At 38.5% G+C, this 23,378-nt stretch overlaps 1 protein-coding gene across 2 annotated transcripts in view; it reads left to right on the top strand.

Annotated features, from left to right (window-relative positions):
* Positions 1–23,378, top strand: part of Arhgap18 (Rho GTPase activating protein 18) — a 129,330-nt gene that overhangs the window by 59,462 nt on the left and 46,490 nt on the right. The window contains exons 1-4 of one of the 2 annotated variants that reach the window (XM_048354065.1): positions 645–726; positions 11,488–11,690; positions 14,899–15,134; positions 19,696–19,759. In XM_048354065.1, coding sequence (XP_048210022.1) covers positions 11,510–11,690; positions 14,899–15,134; positions 19,696–19,759 — 481 coding nt within the window. In that variant the 5' untranslated portion in view covers positions 645–726; positions 11,488–11,509. Of the gene's footprint in view, positions 1–644; positions 727–11,487; positions 11,691–14,898; positions 15,135–19,695; positions 19,760–23,378 lie in introns of those variants that run through there. The other variant, XM_048354063.1, reaches the window with a different exon arrangement.

Below are 23,378 nucleotides of genomic sequence, written 5' to 3'. Positions count from 1 at the left end.
GAAGCATATCTTGGTATATTTGTACTGTCAGAATAAAACAACATACATTGGGAGCCTTATAAATAACATTTTTTTTCTCAGTGTTCTGGAAGATGGGGATGTCATGATCTAGACATATTGACAGTGTCAAGTTTACCTGTAATCTTCACACATGAGAGGCTGGAGGACTAAGGCAGGAGGACCAGGAGTTTGAGGGCAGCCTGGGAAACCTTGCAGAAAAACAACCCAAGGGTCCTGGGTGACTGTGTCTGCTGAAGGCCTGCTTTCTCATATATGATGTGGTAGAAGGCAAGGCAGCTCGCTGGGGTCTCTTTTATAGGAATTTATTAATCCCTGTCCCAAAGAGCTGAGTTTCCTCCTGCAGTCAGCCTCAAGAGTCAGGAACACACATTCATAGTAAGGAGATATTGGAGGTAATTATAATTTCTTGATTTACATTTGGGAAGTGATTGAGAAGGACTGAAGATGAGTGGGTACAGTGACAACATAGATAAAGTGAAATTGCAAGAGGAGAAGCAATGGTGAGCTGGGACAGGGCTGGGAGGATGATGCTAAAGCAGGGATCATGACCTGGAAGCCCAGGCGACTAGAGTCAGGATACTAATTCAAAGGGGAAGTGGAAATTTTCACTTATACCTTGTACTGATGTCATTTATCATTTACTCTGCACTGAAGGTTTAGAGATCTTGGTGGAACAGACATCTCTGATAAGATATGCATCACAGAGTAAGTCACTTAATAAATATTTGTTGATTTCAGAGAATAAAGTGACAGGATATGGCATTGTGATCTGTGTTTCACGAAGTGTAGACTGCTGCTTGTTTGTGATTTAATATTAGTTACTGTCTACTATGAAATAAACTTTCTTTTGTGTGTTTCTGTTTTTTAGGAAGTCTATTTTTTAACTAAACATCTAAGCGTAGGGTCGTAGAGACATATCACAATTAGTTTAGCAATGTTAATGCTAGCATTTTTTTTTTTTTTAACATTCCCCCCTACCTTCTTGCCTTCTTTTTCTCTGTGTCTCAGTACTAGGGGTTTGAACTCAGGGCATCACACTAATATTAGCATTTCTGGATCGCTGACATCTTTGCTGATTGCTTTCCATATTTCTAATTCTTTGTCGTTATGTGCAATTAACTTTTAAAAAATGCTTGGAAATTAAGTGAAACTTATTTCGGAAAGGAATAGTTGGAAAATTAACAATTAAGCAGTTCGCAAACAGCTGCTATTTGTTTGAACCCAGGATACTAAAATGAGCACATCTGAGGAGACACAATCCTGAGCCAATCATCCTATTTCACATGGTAAAGGCTGTGGGAAGACTGCAGAAACAAGGTTATTCCAGTGCCACACCAAGATACTCAGATATGAAACTGGCTAATGACTGCTGTGGAGCTTATGCTCAAAATGCAAAGAAGCCACTGATGTTTAATTTCCATGTGGATGTACAGCTGGCCAGAACAACAAGAGTCCTGGAGGACAGCAGATCCAGGGTGTCAGGTAGATACAAGTCATTTAGTCTGATGAAACTAGTCATCCGAACTTATCCATTTGATGTGTTTTGAACTGACTGTTCAAGATCCTGAAAGACTCAGCAAAGTCTTAGTACAGATGCCTTGTTTTTTTTTTTTTGTGTGTGTGTGTGTGTGTGTGTGTGTCCGCCACTTCTAGCTTTTTGCTAGCTAATTCGATATAAGACTTCTCTGCCCAGATATGTCTGCCTAGGCTGGCTTCAAACCACAATCCTCAGGAATTAGCCTTCTGGATTACAGGCGTGAGTCACCAGGTCTTGTCTTAGAGGGTGATGTTGCCTTTAGATTACACTACTCTCATTTGGCTCATTGACTTTTCCCGCCAAGTGAGTAGGAATAATGACCTTCTGAGAGTTTTGTGGGCTGAGGAACAAAGATCTACCTGGACCCAGAACCAGTGCTCTACAACAGAGAGGCCTCTATTTGGTGCCATTAGCCCATCCTTTTTTTGTACACTGTGTCTATAACTAAAAAAGGAAGTGAGTGTTTGTCTTGGCTGCCTTTCCCTCAGCCTTTCTATGTCTTCCCTTCTTCTTACCAGAGCTCATGGTAACTACTGTCTATATTCCTATTACTTTACTGATGCTGAAGAAGTATGGTAAAAGCATTTGTGCGAAACAAGCAAAAAACACAAACTGGTTTTGCCATCTTTTTGTATATAAGAAACAAAGCCTTTCAAAACTGGGGCTCTGCAAGGTTCCCAATGGGGCTTTTCTTCTCAGATTTGCTTAGTCAATGTTTTGCAAATAGAAGCTAATCCTTTCATTTGGATCTTGGTTTGCTGTGTGTCAGAATCTACACAGCTTTGTACAAGATGTGAATTGACTTTTATTTATCAAGAAAAAGCTGAAAGAAATGGGTCTATTTAATTTTTCCTCCAAATGACCAGGGTACACAATATGCACACATAAAGGCTGCTAGTTTATATGCAAGATGAAAATCAACTAGTAGAGTCTTAAAATTGGAGCAATTGGCATAAATACAAGAGACAGGCATCTTTTTCATGAATTCTGGGGGCCGAGAGCAGTGGGAGGGGCTAATGTGGTGTGGTATTGCGTTCTAATCAACTCCTCTCTGTCTTCCATATTGTCAGCGTTCTTTCTTCTTGGATGTCTGAGCTACTTCTAATAATTACTGCTTTCAGCAAAACAATAGTAGGCATTCACGTTCAAGGGTAAGAAAATGACTTGGGTCATTCATAGACTGTAGCTCTTCAGTCATTCAAGCTGAGCTGTTCTGATGGACAGGGCCATTACACAGTATTAATAGCTTCACCATCCACTATGGTAGCAATTACTTCTTTAATATCACTACTGTAATGAAAGAAAAACTAGGCAGCAGAAGCATACTCTCTCCCCCAATACTCAGATAATGTAGATAAAGCAGCAGAGTGAATTTCTAGCACATTTTAGCATTTTTACAAAGCCATGTTTTTCTTTTTTTGAATGGGTTGTATTTAAAGTCAAATCTCAGCAGGACTCCAGCCCTGTTTTAGAAATGCACTAGGAAAGATTTCTCATGCTTTTTCAAAAGGTATTGTTTATTTATTTATTTAATTTTGTTTTAACGGTTGAAAGGTATTTTTTATTGTTGTAAGAATACAATAATAATGTGAGATCTACCTTCTTCATAGTCTAAGTGCACAATTCATCATTGTTAACTAGGTACAATGTTGTACAGCACATCTCTAAAACATATTCATCTTGTATAGAGGAATTTTATATTTGTTGAATAGCAATTCCTCTTTCTCTTCTCCTTGGCAACCACACTTCTCAGATTTTTATGAATTTTACTCTTTTAGTTTTCTATGTTACTAGCATCCTGTTTTCTATGCTACATGTTCTGTATATTTGTTTATGTAATGTGATGTCCTTTGGTATTGTCCATCTTGGCTATGGCAGGATCTCTAGCTTGTTTGCTGCCCTCTCCCTGTTTTGTTTTGTTTTTTTCTTTTCTTTTTTTTTTTTTTTTTGGCCAGTTGTGAGCCTTGAATTCAGGGCCTGGACACTCAGGGCTCTTACACTCAAAACTAGTGCTCTACCACTTTGAGCCATAGCAGTTTTTTGGTGGTAAATTGGAGATAAGAGTCTCATAGACATTCCTGCCCAGAAGGGCTTTGGACCATGATCCTCAGCTCTCAGCTTTCTGTGAGGCTAGGAGTACAGATATGAGCCATCAGCACCTGGCTTATTCTTACTTTTTAATGCATTTTTTTCTCTTGGTAAATGTAGTGGTCATTTAACAAGATACATTTAGGCCTGGCTCTGTACACTTATCTGTTAATGAATAAAAGTAAATTTTGCCTCTGAGCCTGCTTGGTGTAATAAAGTTGGTAAAGAAATGACATGGTGAACCTGGTTGTCCTATCATTTGCTAAGTGACTTCAATGAAGGTTTCACCATGACGCCTCAATATCTCATCTGGCAAATAACAGGAATAGTCTAAAGTTTCAAGATCAGATACTATTCTGAAGCTTTTTTCAATAAATAGGACTTTATATAAAATATAGTAAGACATGATATTTGGTGATAAAATCATAAGCTGAGAATTTTTTTTCAAACAGACAAAAATGAAAATTCCCATTTTATAAAATATCTTTATTAAAATTCTTATTCCTTTGTTGTGTATTTCCTGAGTTATTTCTTGTCTTGCGTGTAAATAAAGTTAGGATCAAGAACACGTTTGAAGATGTAGTCTAATAGCAAGAGATATTTCCTTAAAAGTAGGGATGGAGAGCCAAGCAGTTGTGGTACATGTCTGTAATTCCAGCACTTGGGAGGCTGAAGCAAGATGATCATGAGTTCAAGGCTATGTAGGAAGACTCTGTCTCAAAGAAACAAAAATGAAAACAACTCAAAAGATACAATAAAGACTCAAGGTCATAAAAAATGCCTCTGGAAAGGACAAAAGAAGGAGACAGACTAGATATGAACCATCATTATAGGACCTGTAGGTATAAGGGAAATTTCCAGTCTACTTTCTGAATTCTGTTGGAACTGATAATGATCATATTAGCAGAAGTAAGCACATATACTTTAGTTGAGCACATGCATGTGTAGCTGAGTCATACAAAATATGTTCCACTAAGGAAGGGGCAGATGATTGAAGCTTCAGTCTTCCCTTCATAGGTAAGGAGGGTATGTGTGGGTAGAGTTGTAGATACTTTTAGGGAAAGTAAGTGAATTTTAGGAGAAGTGAATGAGCCCTGAAGAATAGACCATAGGAACAAAGTTCCCCTGGGGGAGGTTGCCATGGGTTAGGAAGAAGAGTGGAGTGGAGCTTCATCATGACTAGAAGTGGGTTTTGCTATGCAGTGAAAGTCTCCCATGTCACCTGCGGTGTCCTGAGAATAATCTGACGGGTTGTGTTGAAGAATTTTCGTCTCCTATTTTCTCCCGAGGTTAATATTCCCTAGCTAGTTGATGAGATTCCCAGGAATGGGGGTTAACACAATTACCTTTCCTCAGGAAGAGATTTCTTCAGGCAGATAAGGGAACCTGACTATGGCTCACCTTGCTTTGGGGTAGAAGAAACAAGTAAAGGTTAGAAAGTCCTCATTTCAGAGGTACCTTCTGAGGCCTTCTAAGTTCCTTAATTTAAAAGTACTTAGCTATTGACTAAAACCTTATTTGGCTATTTTCTAGGCTCACAGTAAAGTACAAAAAGCAGAAACGAACAGAGAGCTAAATGTGATTTCAGAGACATAGACAAATCTGCCTGTGGTGGTTTTGATTAGGGACCATGGATGCTAGTGGAACAATAAGAAAATAAGTGTGCATATTCAAATACATTGGCCAGTTTGGAGAACTGCATCCCTTTATATGTGGATAGCTGCAAGCAAATGATTAAAGCCAGCTAGGGCTACCTAGATTACACAGGGCTAAATCATTGGCATAAGTCCAGCATTTATGAAAGCTTGTAAAACTAAGGTAAAATAAACAAAGAAGTAGGTCAAGAGTCGTGGGGCATGTCTACTCCTCTCAGTAGGGCTGGCCCACAGAATTGAAGCACTTTTCCCCCATCTATTAGGTTACAGTTATGAGAAATTGTGGAGCAGTGGTTTTCAAAGTGTGGGACATCTAGGGGGATCTCAAAACCCTTTCAGGAATCTAGGGTATCAAAACTGTTCATAATATCTATGAGATTATTTGTATCTTTCATTCTTATTCTCTCATGAGAATGCCCTGGATTATCTTGGACTACTTGCTGTGATTACTTCATGTAATCATAAGTGATTACATGAATGCAGATGCTTTCTGTCCCACTGGACCCTAAAGGAAGTCTCTAAAATGGAAAACAAGCTGGGTGCCTATCCATGGCTTATACCTATAATCTTAGATACTCAGGAGGCTGAGATCTAAGGATTGTAGTTTGAAGCCAGCGTAGGCAGCGTAGCCACCAAAAAGCCAGAAGTGAAGCTGTGGCTCAAGTTGTAAGGATCTAGCTTTAAACAAAACTAAAGCTCAGCAACTGTGGCCCAGACCCTGAGTTCAAGCCCCAGAATCAACACACACGTAACACACACACACACACACTCACACACACACACACACACACACACGAGGAAACAGTGCTGTTGACCTCATTTTTTTTAAATTTGGAAGTTATTTCTCACAGAATGCAAAAGATGTTTCAGATGCTTATTCTTATGAAATGAGAATATTTATTTTTTGTTTTAACGGCTAATGCTGTCACTATCCATAGGTATAATTTATATAGCTTTTGGAGGATGCTTTAAAAAGTTTAGTGTATAGCCAGGCACCAGTGGCTCATGCCTATAATCTTAGGAGACTAAAGCTCATGCTTATAATATATAAGAGTCTAAGAGCTAGATCATTATTTAATGTCAGCCTGGGCCAAAAGTTTGTGAAACCCTTACCTTCTATTAATCACCAAAAATCTAGAAGTAGAGCTGTGGCTCAAGTGGTAGAGAACCATCCTTTGTACCTTGCAAAAGGTAAGGTACAGTATCAGGCTCCGAGTTCAAGCCCCAGTACCTACACAAACACACAACAAATTAACTGATTAAAAAAACTTCTGTGACCAAAAATGCCTGACAATTTTCCTACAAAATTAATAATTCTTTTTTCTGATGATCGTATTATGTTCTAAGTAGAGGGGACTGATCTTGAATCTCAGTGGTAGAGTGTCTTCTTAGCATGTATGAGACCTTGAGTTCAATTCCAAGCACTAAATAACCCCATCAAAACCACAGAGACAACCCCAGCCATTGGAAAGGTAGTTTTTAGTATACAGGGGTTAGCAGTGATCACCTATGAGTCTTCAAGGCCTGTTCATGATTACCTTTATAGTACTTTACATAGGAAGTAGGCTTTGTTTGTTTGTTTGTTTGTTGTGAGTGCTGGGGATTGGACCCAAGTCTTCTTGTTTAGTATATTCTCTGCTACTGCTCTGTGCCTCAGCTCTATCCATTTTATTGCCAAGGAACTTGAAGCATAGAGCAACTGTTATTTAGGAAATGGCTTAGACCTAGTTCAGTAGAGCTGGACTCTTTCGGCGCTTAGGACTCTCATGTGACCCCTTTTGTGGCCATTGCTTTGTCGATTGTGTCCATACTGGGGTTAGCCATCAGTTAGTTTGGGATCTTCCAGTAGACCAGTCCAGTGGATAGAACTCCAACTCCTTGAACACACATGTCCAACCAGTTGCCTCACAACATCAGGCATCACTAATACCATGATCAATATCTCAGTATTGTCACAAGCCAATGACTAGGTAAAAAAATAAAAATAAAAAAATACAGTAACATATGGCTAGGAGAAAAAAACACAAAGCCTTACTTAAAAAAAAAAAAAAGAAAGAAAAGATGCGTGCTAGCAAATTGAAAACGAAGAATATTCCAGGAAGGCCCACAAGTGTCTGTACAGTATGTGCTTGATGATGTTAGGGTTGAGGACCTGCCTAAGGCAAATGGCAGCCATCACTGTGGTGTGCCTGGGAACAGTTCTCTTCAGAGCACCACATGCAACTCCTTTTAGAGGCCCATGGCCAGTTCTGTCTTTAGCTTGTGGAAGCAAATGCTGGCGGGTTTGATGTGTGGCCCTATGTTGATCAGCATACAGATTTCTAGAAGGTGGAGAAGAGAGAAAGATAGATAGATAGAGAGAGAGAGAGAGAGAGAGGAGAGAAGAGAACTGGGCACAGTCACTGACAAGTCAGGTGGAGTAATTGGTAGACGTCTGTCATATAAGCTCTGTTTCTTTGATTTCAGTGCCATGTGTTGCCTTGGATCTTTTGGAAATAGAAAAATTTTCTGCTCTCTACTTCATTACACAGAGCAGATGTTGCTTTATGTTTTTCAACCCAATTTTCAGAATGAGCAGAGTATCAAATTACAGTACATCGTCCTAAAAACAGAGAAGAGGAAATTGGCTAACTGGCCACTTACTCAGAAGTTTTAAGGTTCCAGCCTTTTTGCTGTTGTCTGTCTGCTCTATAAAGAAGTATAGTCTAAGAAGAAAAGTAACACAGCCTGCTAATTGATGGGAAGTGAAATAAGATGTTCACTTACACTTTCAGGGGAAATTAAAAATATTCGATAAACTCAGGAAGGTTGTTTATTACTAAGTGCTTGTTTCCTCCTGCATCTCCTTACATCTAAAATAGAAAATGTATTCTTAAAATATTTAACAGCGATCTGAAAGAAAAAGAAAAAAGGAAAGAAAAAAAATGCATGACTCAGTACTTTCAGATTATCACAAACCTATTCAGCTTCTGAATCTTATTAACGTCAAAATATTGAGTCAATTCATCAGCACTGAGCTATAAGATTCTTGAGTTCTGCCTGCTTTGAAAGCAGGCCTTGATGGAGAAGGTCCATTTACGTAACAATGCCGTTACTCAATGTCCTTGCATTTTTCTGCACATGCTATCTTAATGGAAATTTACTGGAGAATTCTTGCCAGCATAAACTGCATTCCTTCAGGAATGAAAGGCTTAATGTACTTCTAGCTCAACTGTACCTCTTTCCTGGGAGCAGATAAACCAAATTATTTGGCATTAGTTATTGTACTTCATACAGGTCACAGTACTTATTGTGGTTTCCCATGGGGCTATAGGAGATAAGGATAAGAAAGACTAAGGTAGCTAGTCTTTTCCTGTGATGAGAGATGAAACAAAAGCAAAATGTAATCACATATGTATATGCATGTATGTGTGTATATATATTCATGTCTATATACATACATATATGTGTATCTATATAATTTGACATGAAATAAAAACTTAATTTGATAGGTATTGTATCAGTTATCTTTAACTTCCTGGTAAGGATAGAATTGGTTAAGCTTTGTGAACCACACTGTGGAAAGGGGTAATTTTCTCATTCACAGTAGAAATGTTTTGGTCATATAGTGGCCCCTGGTGCCAGACCAAAAGACCAAGGTATTATTACACAGGAACATAAACAGGATGACTGGGACTTAAGAAAGAGAGGCTGCAAACAATGAACAATGGAGCTGGGAGGAAAGAGAGGTGCAAACATGTCTAGATTTCCTCTAGTCCTGAATATCCACCCATCACCATCTTGGGAACTACCATTAAGAGATTATTACGAAGTTCAGGTTGGCCTTGAACTTGTATTCTTTTCGTTTTAACCTTTCTTCTGCATGTTGGAATTACATGCAGGCATGGCCATTCCTGATACCAAGGAGTCATTTTAGTGGTTGTTTATTCACTCATGCAAACAGCTTTAATAAATTACTGTTATGCCCAGATTTCGGGGTTCCCAAAGACCACCAAGGAGCAGAAACCCAATGTAATCACACGAGAGTCTTTATTGCAAGCTCGATCCTGGGCTCACCATCACTATCACAGCAGGTGTGAATCAGGAGCACCAACATTCAGCAGGGTATTATAGGGTTTGGGGGAACATTCCATGCGTCACATCATCACACAGCAAATCATGTCACACCATGGGAAAATCATAAAACAGCATAGCAACTTGCAGCAAATCATTTCATATCGCAGGAAAGTTATAAAATAATTCTTAAGAATGACTGGCCTAATTAGTGGCGGGAACGGGCCTGGTGAAGATGATTGGCTAGCTTATGGGGTTTGAAATGATTGGTTTAGACAAATGATCTGGGTCGCAAGTGTGTTGCCTGAGTCATCCTTAACTTGAGGGGACATCTGGAACTTCAGGCATTTCCTGTTATTTCTTGATTACTGGTTATTATGAGAGTTTCACTGCCCAAAGAAGTTATTGACACTTTCTTGATTACTTGGTCATTATGAGAGTTTCACTGCCCAAAGGGGTTATTGACCCTTCTCCTGGAATTTCTGCACTTCTTTACTTCATCACAGGGGCAGGTTTATGGTCTTAGGCACACACCTGCTGGGAGTGGGCCTTATTTCTTAGAAGTGGCTACTCTCACTTATGAGGGTCACAACACATTAACCATGTTTCAGGAACACAAAACACACTGGCCACACTTCAATTCATTTCCTTTGTGTCACAATGGCTAAAGCATTCTAACTTTAACTGACCTCTGGTCAAATGAAGTCTCTCTGGCTACTTTCATTATTTTCGACTGCATTTTTGTTCAGGCTCTTCACATTGACATGTTCTGCAGTTATTCCAGAAAGCTTCAGGGCCCAGTCAGGCCAAAGCTACAATATGGAGGTGCAGAGGCTGCTCAGGTTCTTCAGTACTTAAGCAACCATCTTTAAGGAATAAAACTGTTGTATTAGAATATTATAGCTACCTCCTCAGTCATCGGTACCTATTTGCAGCAATAGGCACCTAAGTTCATTGACTTTCTAAACACAGACCAGTTGGAAAGGTGCTGCTAGTAGATTTGTCCAGTTTAGTGACCCTCTCCCTCATGCAGTATTAAGAATCTACTGTGATAAGTAATAATGAGAAAGGGCAGTTTGAATGTGTGAGAACATTCAGACATTATTAAATTTTTTCTATTTTATTGTGCTTTGTTTTATTTTCAGTATGTACAAGAAGTAAAACCTATGTAGAAAATTATTACTTGGAGATAAAAGAACAATTCGAACTTAGAATATTAAAACAGTTTTTCCACAAAAAAAATGTTCCCACACAAATTGTACTTTTAACAATATGTAAAGACACCATAGCTGAAAAGTTTCCTCTTTAATTTGGTGCTATTGTCTCTCTGTCTATAAATAATTATATAAAAAATTAATATTTTGTGTGTGGATTTTTATTGTGGGCTTTAATTCACATGGTCATATAGTGGATATAAAATTGGTAAAAATAGCTTAGTTGAAATTATAAAGATAATTTTGGCAATTTATCTTGTTCATAAGTAATATCTATGGTAAATATCTGAGGTAATTCCAGGCAATACAAAATTTTCGATACATTTTTATCCATGTTTAAAAATAATTACATGGATGCCATGAGTACAATTATAATAAAAGGCTTAAAATTTCAACAGTAGAATGTAACAACAAACCTCATCTATTTTTATTTCAGTTTTTAAAAATCAAATGGAAATTCAAATAATACTTTCCTCATGAGTTGCAAATATTTGTTTTGTAAGAGTTGACTGTGTTTGGTTATAAACATAAGTGATAAATACAGTATTTCAAGCTTCTTTCTAATTTTATTCATTAAGAGCAAGCAATGAAGATTCATTCTGCTGCTTTCATAAAAGAAAGACTCAGATTGACACAATTCCAAACTAATTTGAGTATCACATAAATGGAAAGATCATTACCACGTTGATATTTGTTCTTCACCCTATTTGTTTTGTATAAAACATGAAACTCTTAATAAACATATTATAATCAGGAGTATCCCCAAGATAAACAGTTGCAAAATTTTTATCTTCTTTATATAGGACAGTTTAAAGGTATTTCCAAATTCTGTACTGCTCAGTGCTACAATGTTTTAGAAGGAGTACTGCACCTATCTCCATGTACTAACATGAACCTTCTTTTCTTTTGAATCATTTAGCCGAAGACATGGCCATTATAACATGAACCAAGAAAGCACCACTTCCAGAGTTGCAGAGAGGCCTCCATTTGATCGATCTAGTTCCCAGGATTCCTTGGACGAATTATCAATGGAGGACTATTGGATAGAGCTAGAAAACATCAAGAAATCCAGTGAAAACAGTCAACAAGACCAAGAAGTGGTGGTTGTCAAAGAGCCTGATGGTAATAACAAGTAAAACTTGTCTGTATATGTATTTAGATAAAATGAATGCATAGAGAGGAAGAGCAGAACATACAACATTGGTAGTTGCTTTTTCACTTGAAAATTACTTGCGTGGGTCAGATTTATAGATGCAGCTACAGATACAATGTCAGGAGCAAATTCATTTAGTTAAAGCTCTGCCTAACTTGGTGTTCCTTTTAGAATTAGGCTTTTTCTTTGAAATCATGTATTGCCTTTTATACTTTCCATAGGATGCTACTATATACATGGTCATTTGTTCTCTAGGAAATGTGATGCAAAGCTCATAACATGGCAGTGGTACTGATTTCCTAGGGGTCAGTCTCACAGATTTGTTTTGATCTTTATTTTATTGATTAATGTCAGGTTTACTTCTAACTTTGACTCATTTGGTATAGTTTTTTTCTGCCTTTGGGAAGAACCAAACAAGTTCATTCTACTGTTTTGTTCATGGGTGCCTTTCAAATATTCAAGAATATTTATCTTGTTTTTAGCCAAATCTTTTCTACAAGGAAAATTTATCTAATACTTTTTAGACCTTTGGAACTCTGTCATATAATTCAATGTACTGTATCCATAGGGCCATGGTTCCAAGGACAAAACCCTTTAGGGAAATCAAATGCTTAGGTTTAGAGTTCGTACTTTGAAATTACTAAATATAGCTAACCAATACATAGATCCAGAACGTGAAGCCACATAGAGTTGACTACATTATTCTCACAGGAATTACTGTTGAGCACATTAACATTGCTCACGAAAAAGTAGATCTTTTTTTCATGTTTTTATCTTGAATGCTGCAAATCTTTTATTCATCTTTTCCATAATGCCACCTAATTCCCGCTAATGATCTGGTACCTTTAAACAAATATAAAAATTTCACTAACTACTTCAGTTAAGCACATCACATACATTCGTTCTTTGGCCTTTTAGGATTAGCATAACTTTTACCTTTGTGTTGTAGGCACTGGTTGTCTTTGCAGAAGGCATATTTTCACAAAGTTAAGAGCTCTAATCTTTTTATACCACCCATAAATGTATAAGTATATTTTGGTCTATCAATGGAGATACAAAATGCCAAAAAGGTAAAGCCACAGGTCAGTGTTTTGTCGTTCACTAATGGAAACTCCTTCTCAACAGTGTCGACTGAACTAAATGACTTTGAGATTGAGTCAAATAGAGAGAAATCTGTATAGTTAGTGCTTTCTCCTCAACTGCATAATTGCTTCAAAATTAGCTTAATAAGGATGCCAAAAGAAAAGTTAGAGAAATTTTGTTTGTTTGGAACACATCTTACAATGTAGCCCAGCCTAACTTTTGACTGGAATCCTTTTGTCTCGGCCTTCTGCTTGCTGGGATTATAGGTATGAACCACTACACCTGGATAGATCTCTCTTAATTTAATATTTCTTAGATCTCTTGAAGAAAACTATAACCAGCTGAATGTCCACAGTTGAACTCCATTAACTGATGGTTGCCTATGATGTGTGATCTTCAAGAAGAATGGACAAAGCCCTTTATGCTTACCTTTAAATTGAGTTTTATCTCTTTTTCTCTACTTTTTAAAATAAAATGAATGCCATACTCTAGTCATCTTTTTTTTTTTTTTTTTTTTTTTTTTTTTTTTGTCAGTCCTGGGCCTTGGACTCAGGGCCTGAGCACTGTCCCCGGCTTCTTTTTGCTCAAGGCTAGCTAGCACTCTGCCACGTGAGCCACAGCGCCACTTCTGGTCGTTTTCTATATATGTGGTGCTAGGGAATTGAACCCAAGACTTCATCTATGCAAAGCAAACACTCTTGCCACTAGGCCATATGCCCAGCCCCTAGTCACCTTATTTTTATTGCCATGGCAACAACAACTTTTATGTTCTGCATTAACTGCCTTAATAGTCACAGTTGACTTCTTACAACATTGAACCATTTTCAGACTTGTTGGGTCTTCAGATTCATAGAATACACATGTGCAGAGCCTACTAGATTTACTATTTATTTTCTACTGTCAGTGTTTTGAATTCATGTGGCTATTTTAGCTGTTTCTTATGTGAGCTCTGTAAGCCCTCTTTGCTGTTGTTGAAAATTGAGTGACATGTTTAATTTGTAAAAATTATAGTTTGATGTGTTGAGTTGGAGGATTTGAGAAAGAAAACTTAATTTGAAATAATTCCAAAGTTTACATGCTTTTTTTTTTTTTCTTTCCTTTTCTGGGACATGTAGGGTGGGGAATACTGGAGTTTGGACTCCGAACCTCATGCTTGTTAACCCTTTGGTTTTGGTTGTTTTTCAGATAATCTTGCCTCAGGGGATGATCTCCCTTCTACTTGTAATTCCCCTGTAACCAGGATTATTGAAGCACATCATTGTGCCTGGGTTACTGGTTCGGATTAGGATTTACTAACTCCTTTTCCCACTCTGGCCTTAAACTTCTATCTTCCTGATCTCTGACTTCCAAGTAGCTGGGTTGTTGGCTTGAGCCACCACATCCATTTCTCCATCTCCCCCTACTTTTTCTTTTGAGATAAGGCCTTGCTGTGTAGCCCAGGCTGGCTTCAAAAGTGTGTTCTTCCAGTTTTAGTCTCCTAAATGCTGGGATTACGGCATGTACCAACATGCCTGCCAGTGCTCTTTACTTTGCCACATATTCTCTTAGATACTACAAAGAGAAAAAACAGGCTTTCCCATAAATTAGTGTTGGGCTCTGAGATACTGCTGTATTTAAGCCAAGAGCTTATGCTTGAATATTACCCCAGGTATGCCTCCTTCAATAATTTGATGGATGGGAACAAGTAATCTTGTTCACTGCTCGCTTTTATCTGGGAGGGGAGCAGCATCACCCTCCCTACTTAATCTTCAGGGAGATTGTGGAGGTTAATTACATGTGGAGTAATTTAAAATTTTTTAATTGAGTATGTATGAAATTGACCTAAAATTGGCTGTTGCTCTAGCCAGAATGGGTGGCAGCTCTCCAAATTTCAGATAATGATTCTTAGTGCTGATTTAACTGCTTTTGTCCTTTTTTTTTTTTTTTTTTTTTTTTTTTTTTGGTAGTAGGGATCGAACCCAGGGTATTGCTCTTGCTAAGCAAGCCCTTTGCCATTGAGCTACATTCCAGCCCCTCGGTGAAAATTGCTTTTACAGTTTAAAATATATGAAAACTCTTTGTGATTTAAAAACCGTATTCCCCCTATTGTTCTAGAAGGAGAACTGGAAGAAGAATGGCTTAAAGAGGCTGGGTTGTCTAATCTCTTTGGGGAGTCTATTGATGATCCCCAAGAAAGCATGGTATTCTTATCTACACTGACCCGGACTCAGGCAGCGGCTGTTCAGAAACGGGTGGAGACCGTCTCCCAGACCTTGAGGAAGAAAAACAAACAACATCACATTCCTGATGTCAGAGATATATTTGCTCAGCAGAGAGAGTCGAAAGAAAAAGTAAGTTTTCTTTCTGATATGAATCAGGCTAAGGGTTCCTGGCTTAGCTTCTGCTGTACCACTCTAGTTGAAATAAAATCATTACAAATATAATGATCATCGATTATATACATCTACCAAAGCTCTATACTGGCAGTGAACAAGAAGATCTTGGTCCCTGGCTTCTAGAAATTATACTCTGGGGACAAAATTAAGCAAGATCAAATCCAACATGGTGCTCTTGGAACATTGGCTGTGATTCTTAGTTCATGAGAGATAACTGACACTCGGCAGTCAGTAGTTATGAATCGAAGAGAGAGAGGTAGGGTATTACTTACTCATTCCTACTTGTAGGAAGACTCATTAAATAGTGAATGGAAGTAGAGCAGGAGGGAGCTGATTGCAGATGAAGTACCAAACAGAGACCTCGAGATGTGAAATACTATCCTCTTTGTATTAAGTGCTTGGAACCATCTCTACTATATGGGAGATTTGAGTGACCATTTGTACAGATGGTTTATGATTATAATGCACTTATCTCCTTATTTTGTGGTTCTAACATTTAAACTCAGGACCCTGCACTTGCTAGGCAGGTGCTGTACCCATTAAGCCATGCCTCTACCTCTTTTTTTTGTGTGTTATTTTTGAGATAAGATTTCATGGTTTTTGTCTGGGGCAGGCTGGACCCTACTTCCCATGTAGTTGGAGTGAGAGTGCTGTACTGTTTCATTCAGCTATTGGTTGAGATGGGATTTGTGTGAATGTTCTTGCTTGGACTGTTTTCTCAACTCTGGTCCTCCCCACTTCTGCCTCCTGAAGAGATAGGATAACAGAAGTGACCTACATTGCCCAGCCTAGATGGTTGGTTATATAACTAATGGAAGAACCCAGAGTCTGCTAGAATCTGGAATGACTAATGAATGAATTGCTATCAGAGAAGGTACAATCGAAGCATTAGAGCTATGTGACCCAGAATAAGCAGTGCCAAATAGCCAGCTAATGGATTACTTATCATTCATCCATGCAAGAGACCATGTCTTCTTGAAGAAAATCTTGCTATCAAGAAGGGAATAGTCAGATGGAGCAAATGTTCTTATAGGCACAGAGCATTTGTATTCTGCCCTGGGAAGACCCAGTGTGATAGTTGAACTGAAAGCAGAGCAGAGTCTTGAACAGTGGTTGTGGTGATAATGAGTAGCAGAAACAATTGCTCCCCACTACTGCACCCCATGTGAATGTAGTACCTGCTTTATCTCATTTAGTCCCACAGCTGCCTTACAAGCAAGCTATTATCATTTTCATTCTAGGCTGAGGCTCATAGACTCTTAAGCTCAATGTCCCATATATACTAAACCCAGATTTTTCTGGCTCCAAAGTACATGCTTTTAACCATTCTCTTTCCTGCTATATTTTTATTTCCAAACATGATTCTGAGAGTAAGCAATGTGGATGTGAGAGTCTCTTTACACTATAAATGAAGGGTGATAAATATTTTATTATTCTTCACAAAACAATGGAATTGAAGGGATTATATTTAAGGTATTAAGGTATTATTCTGTTATGTTGAGCTTTTTTATTATTATTATTTCATTCTTCCAAGAAATCCCTCTATCTGCAGATTGCTTTTCTGTTTGTGGGGCTAACTGTGGCTCAAACCTCCTTTTCTAAGAATTCTGGGGTTATTTGATTGTTTCAGGCTGCTAGATAAATTGTTTACCATCCTGTGGGGCATTCAATCAACTCCTGAAAGACTGAAGCATTCACTGAACTCTGTTTCCAGCTATAATAAAATGAAAAGAGAATATATAGTCGTAGGACATTTCCTTTCCAGTTAAAGAACTAACCCTAAAGAGGCTAAGAGGAAGTTAAAAAGCTAAGAAGTAGCAGAGCTGAGCCCCAGCAAGTCTCTAAGAGGGATGGCTACTCAGTGCTAAGAGCATTTTCATTTTTACTTTTTTTAGTATATTTAGGAAATGTCTGAACACATAGTTTGGAGTCTGAGTTTATTGGTTGATTGTATCATCTGATAGAATTATTAAGTGAGGACACAAGAAAATTCAAATAGGGGGCTGGGAATATGGCCTAGTGGCAAGAGTGCTTGCTTTGTATACATGAAGTCCTGGGTTCGATTCCTCATTGCCACATATATAGAAAACAGCCAGAAGTGGCGCTGTGGCTCAAGTGGCAGAGTGCTAGCCTTAAGCAAAAAGAAGCCAGGGACAGTGCTCAGGCCCTTAGTTCAAGCCCCAGGACTGGCAAAAGAAAAAAGAAAAAAGAAAATTCACATAATGTCTAGCCTGGTGCTGGTAGCTCATCCCTATAATCTTAGCTACCTATGAAGCTAAGATCCAAGGATTGTGTGTGAAGCCAGCCTCATTGGAAAGATCACGAGACCAGCCACCAGCCAAAAACCAGAAGTAGAGCTGTGGCTTAAATGGAGGTGTGCCTGCCTTGAGTGAAAATGCTACAAAGAGGCATTCCGTATGTCCAGAGTTCTAGGATCAGTATTGGCACAACTAACAAATATACAAGTAAAATAATGTCTACTTGTGTTTTTTGTTTTGTTTGTTTTGATTTTGTTTTTGTTTTTGCTAGTCTTGAGACTTGGGCTCAGGGCCTGAGCACTGTCCTTGGCTTCCTTTTGCTCAAGGCTAGAACTTTACCACTTGAGCCACAACACTACTTCCGGCTTTTTTTGGTTTATACTGCATATGTTTATTTAAGACATCTCCCCTCCCCTATTAGGAATTCCCTTGACATTTTCCATCCCACAAACAGATAGACCAGCCACCTTCACCCACAGTTCTGTTCTCTAGTAAGGACAAATGCAGCGCTTCCTTTCGCATGCTCTCTCATGAAGCCCTTGCAGACAGTATGCGCTAGGATACAGAAATGGATATAATCTGCAGTGCCATTTTCACCTGCTTTAGTAAACAGCTGAACAAAAACTTCAAAATAACTGCTCACAAGAAAGGAAAGAATCATTTAGGGTCTCCTTGTGCTGTGCAAGGCCAGCCCAGGGCACATTTGTGGACAGAGGAAAGAGAATGGCATTGCTCTGTCCTAGGGCCAGCTAGTATAGTGCCAGGCGTCCATCTGTCACTGGTGTGAGCTAGGAGTACAGTGAATATTTAATTAATACATTAATCATACACACAGATACATGAACAAACATACACATGCCCATGTTTATTTTTTGCACAGTAGGTGGAGGCACAGTCTTTTGTGGCTAATAGCTGGAGTTGAAATGTGTGGTAAGGGGTTGACAAAGGCTACTGTTGATAGTGATGGAATCAGGTGATTGTAAAAATTGTACAAAATGATTTGCTCTAACAGAACTCTTAGCATGTCTAAAGGGGACCCCCCCCCTCCCCGATCCCCTAGATCCTTCCAAAGCCTTCTCTAGACAGGAAAAATATTGTCTGACCACACTTACTGCTGAAAGGAGCTACCCAAGGTTCAACATGTACATCAACCCAGGGAGGTTGGATTCCTCAGGTGTTCGTTATTGTTGATTTGGTAACTTTTGTAGGTTCTCTCATGTTTATGATTTGGGTTTTTTCTCCGCAAAGAATTTCTTTCTTCTGACATGTTACCTTGTAATTTGGTTCAGAATAGCATTATTGAGATGTAATTCTCAAACCATACAGTTCACCTAGTAAAAGTATCAAAGCCTGTTGTGATGGTATTATGCCCATAACCCCAGCACTCAGGAGGCTGAAACAGGAGGATTGAGAGTTTAAGACCAGTCTGTGTTACATAGTGAGATCGAACTTAAAACAAAACCAACCACCAAACAATATGGCATGTGATATGGTAAATTTTTGTATGTTCACAAGAGTTTTTACCACCACCTCAATCAATCAAAGTTAATCTATATTGAAGCATTGATTGCTTTTTCACTTCTTTGTTTTGACCTGCTTTTGTTCATTTACTTAATGGATATCACAAGTTTTTTATCAAGTTTGTTTTTCTTGCCTGAAAAGTGTGTGTATGCCCATATAAATATATGTACATATATTTGTATATATACATATATTTAATATATAGACACACACAAATATACTCATACATACTAGGGCTTGAACTCAGGGCCTTGTGCACTCATGTAGCTTTTTTTTGTTCAAGACTGGCTCTCTACAACTTGAGCCACATATCCACTTCTGGCTTTTGGGTGGTTATTTGGAGATAAGAGTCTTACAGACATTCCTGCCTGAGCTAGTTGTGGACCACAACCAAATCTCAGATCTTAGTCTCCTGAGTACCTATAGAGGCTTGAGCCACTTTGCCTAGCTTTTAGGTAATAATATTTCTGGTGATGGAGAACTTCAACACTTTTTTTTAATCTTCCCTGTAGAGCTTAGTATTGTTTCTTACATTTGTGTTTTATAGTTGCAGGCAAGCATATATTTGTTGGATGATTGCTTGTTGATTATAACCACGCTACTCTTTCTCCCCACCATGAATGTTATAAATCTGATCACATTTCTGTTACTCTAAAGGTTAGGATGGAATTATTTACAATACCATTTTCTCTAGTTGTGAGTTGGTGATGACTAAATGGCTCATTTTCTATGTTTAGGCTCCAGATGGCACTGAATTGCAGTCAGTAGGAACAAATGAAAACAAATACGAAGGAAAAGATGGTATGTTGGTCCTGTTCTCTTGTTTCTTCCCCATCCCCTTCAATTATTGCAATAAATACTTACAACCTTTTAAAATATTCTTCAATTCCAGTAAGAAAATTCTATTAAAATTTGAATATAAGTTTCTGAGTGGATAATGACAGAAAACAGAACACATAGCTGGCCTTCAATAGCTTTTTGTACATTCCTATCTGATCTGATACGTATATATTTTCCTAAATGCTTATTATGTGTTAGGAACTGTACAGAGATATGCACCTCATTTAATCCACTGAAGAGTGCTGCATGCTAGGTATTGTTCTGAACTCACAGATAGGAGAACTGAGCATTACTGATGGAAATGACTTCCCAAGCCACACTGCTAAAAAAAATGGAGTAGGCAGCTCACAAATAATAAGCTCTCAATTCATAAATGGATTAATTTTTAGAAATTTTAGGGAAACGTAAGGAAATTAGCTATGTTTTCTGTGGAGGTGGGGGGGTAATTGGTGATAGTTCTCCTTTTCATACCTTTTCTCTTTGTAAAACTATCTCAGATATGAAGTAAAAATTCAAGACATAGAAGAAAATATTAAGGCTCTATTGGTGCTTACCAGGGGGAAATAATATCCCTCTTTTGTTTACAATTAGAACACATGTCCTCAATAAAGGTCAGAGACTTCAGCTTAAAAACATGGTTACTCACTGTTATTCAACAGACTATAACAACCTGAGCTTAAATCTCAATGCCTACGCCATTTGTGCCATTCACAATGCTGTAGCTGGGGCAGGCTGGTGAAAGTCACCTAGGTACACTGGAGGAATAGGAAATATTTCCAACCTTCCTGTGGAAATCGTGTACTGGGCCAAGGTTATATGGAAGGTTTTAGTCTTGAGCCATCCTGCATCTTTATGTTTAGTTGTTTAGTCTGTATTTTTCTTAGATCTCTTCTGTACTCATAGGTTTTTGGTGGTTTTTGTTTTTTTTTTTTTAAAAACATAAAAACGTTTACATACTGGGCTGGGAATATGGCCTAATGGCAAGAGTGCTTGCCTCATACACATGAAGCCCTAGGTTTGATTCCTCAACACCACATATATAGAAAAGGCCACATATATAGAAGTGGTGCTGTGGCTCAAGTTGGCAGAGTGCTAGCCTTGAGCAAAACGAAGTGAGGGACAGTGCTCAGGTCCTGAGTTCAAGCCCCAGGACTGGCAAAAAAAAAAAAGTTTATATACATGAGTCAATGTGACTGCCCACACATTTGCATATATTTCTAACTGCAAAAACATTTTCTTTCCTATTCTGTGATGGTTTCCTGTAGTTACACCTATTATATTGGAGTGAATTGCTTGGTCATATTCTCAGTCTGTACCAGAGCAGCAAGAAAACTGGCATACTTCTCCCTAGCCTGCTAAGAGCTGGGTCCTCAGAGACAGAGTGAACCCTTTTTAACCAGTGTCAGTATACCTTGGACTTTGGGGACAACTGACTAGCAGTTGTCTGTAACAGATATAGGGGCAAACTTGTGTGTTTTTTCTTTATGCTTTCATTCCTTGTCAGAGATTGTAACATAGGCTCGGCTGCATCAACAAAAGTTCTGGAAGACAAGTTTATGACATGAGCACTTTCCCACCAGGATTGCAACCAGCAAGGGAAATGTGACAAACCTACCACCTGATTTACATCTGTTTTTGCTGGAATGCTAGGCAGTGGGCATCAGGCCTCCATCTAAATAACAAGGTGTTGTATCACCATCCAAGTCACTGGGTAGTCACTGCACACCTGTTCTGGGCAATGACATGCTTTTTCCCTCGCCAGTGAACTAATAGTATTTTGCAAACATTGAAAGCTTCAGGATGAAACCAATAGAAATATCGTCTCTGGTTTCAAAGCAAGTCTATACGGCAGGGATGGTAATCACTTCCTCCATACTGGATTCTTCAGATGTATTCAATTGATAATACTCATCCCCAAATTAATTACTTTGAATGTTACCTGTCAATATTCATGTTAATCCACCATGAAGTATTCATCTTCGATTTCTGTCAAATTATGCAGCTCTGCAGGAAGCCTAGTGTTTCATATACACATTGAGAAATACTAGGAATGTCTAAATGTGTTTTTGAACATTCATATTTATTATTATTACTTGATGCCTGTCCTGGGGCTTGAACTCAGGAAGTAGGTGTTTGTTGTCCCTGAAATTCTATTTCTCAAGGCTAGCTTTCTACCACTTGAGCCACAGTGCCATGTCTGGCCTTTTCTGAGTAGTTTATTGGAGAAGACTTTCTTGCCCAGGCTGGCTTTAACCACGATTCTCATATCTCAGTCTCCTTCGTAGCTAGGATTACAGATATGAGTCACTAGTACCTGACTAAACTTTCATATTTATATGTATACTATCTTACTTGCTTTTGGATTTCCCTAAAGAAGAAACAATTTATTTTTTTAAAGAAACAACAACATTTCTGGATACTTTGACTAACTGAAAAATTTTTAGAAGATTTGTTAAATCTGCAGTTTATATTATTGTCCACTTGAAACAAAGCAAGATAGATTAAGAAAATTAAGATGTTTATACTTGAAGACTTTAAGAGCCAAACATATATCTTGTATTTTCCTTTAGGTTTTCTTTTTTTTTTTTTTTTTGGCCAGTCCTGGGCCTTGGACTCAGGGCCTGAGCACTGTCCCTGGCTTCTTCTCGCTCAAGGCTAGCACTCTGCCACGTGAGCCACAGCGCCGCTTCTGGCCGTTTTTTCTGTATATGTGGTGCTGGGGAATCGAACCTAGGGCCTCGTGTATCCGAGGCAGGCACTCTTGCCACTAGGCTATATCCCCAGCCCTTCCTTTAGGTTTTCTATTGAGGGTAGAGCATTGATTAATCATCAGTTTTCTTTTTCTTTCCTTTCTTCCTTCTTTTCTTTCTAATTTTTTTTTCTTTTGGTACCAGGACTTAACTCTGGGTCTGGGAGCACAGCACCCACTTCCATCTTTTGCTGGTTAGAGATAAGAGTCTCATGAGTGTTTCTGCCCCACCTATGAAGGATTCTCAGATCTCAATCTCCTGAGTAGCTAGGATTATAGGAGTGCTACCAGCACCCTGTGATTAAATGTGAATTTTTTTTTTTTTGGCCTGTCCTGTGGCTTGGACTCAGGGCCTGAGCACTGTCCCTGGCTTCTTTTTGTTCAAGGCTAGCACTCTACCACTTGAGCCACAGCGCCACTTCTGGCCATTTTCTGTATATGTGGTGTTGGGGAATTGAACCCAGGGCCTCATGTATACAAGGCAGGCACTCTTGCCACTAGGCCATATTCCAGCCCCAAATGTGAATGTTTTTAAACATTTAACAATCCATTGTTTGTTATAGTAACCCCCACCAGCTCTGCAATTATTTCTCTTACTACTTTCTCCATTGCAACTGTGGTTTAGTTTTTGCTGTGTTTCTGGAAGAAATTTGTGTGTTCTAAATGTGTTCTAACTTAACTGCAATTATTCAGGTTTTAATTCAGTCTACTGTATTTATCTTGGTATATCTATGCAGGGGTGATCATTGTAACCCTAACATGGAGGTTTCATGGAAAATGGTTTTAAGTTCTTGTCCATAAACATTCAGCTGCTGAAAGGTAGCTGCTAAT

Source organism: Perognathus longimembris, chromosome 9 (assembly GCF_023159225.1).
Source record: "Perognathus longimembris pacificus isolate PPM17 chromosome 9, ASM2315922v1, whole genome shotgun sequence".
Taxonomy (NCBI): domain Eukaryota; kingdom Metazoa; phylum Chordata; class Mammalia; order Rodentia; family Heteromyidae; genus Perognathus; species Perognathus longimembris.
This window is presented reverse-complemented; position numbering and strand designations above follow the sequence as displayed.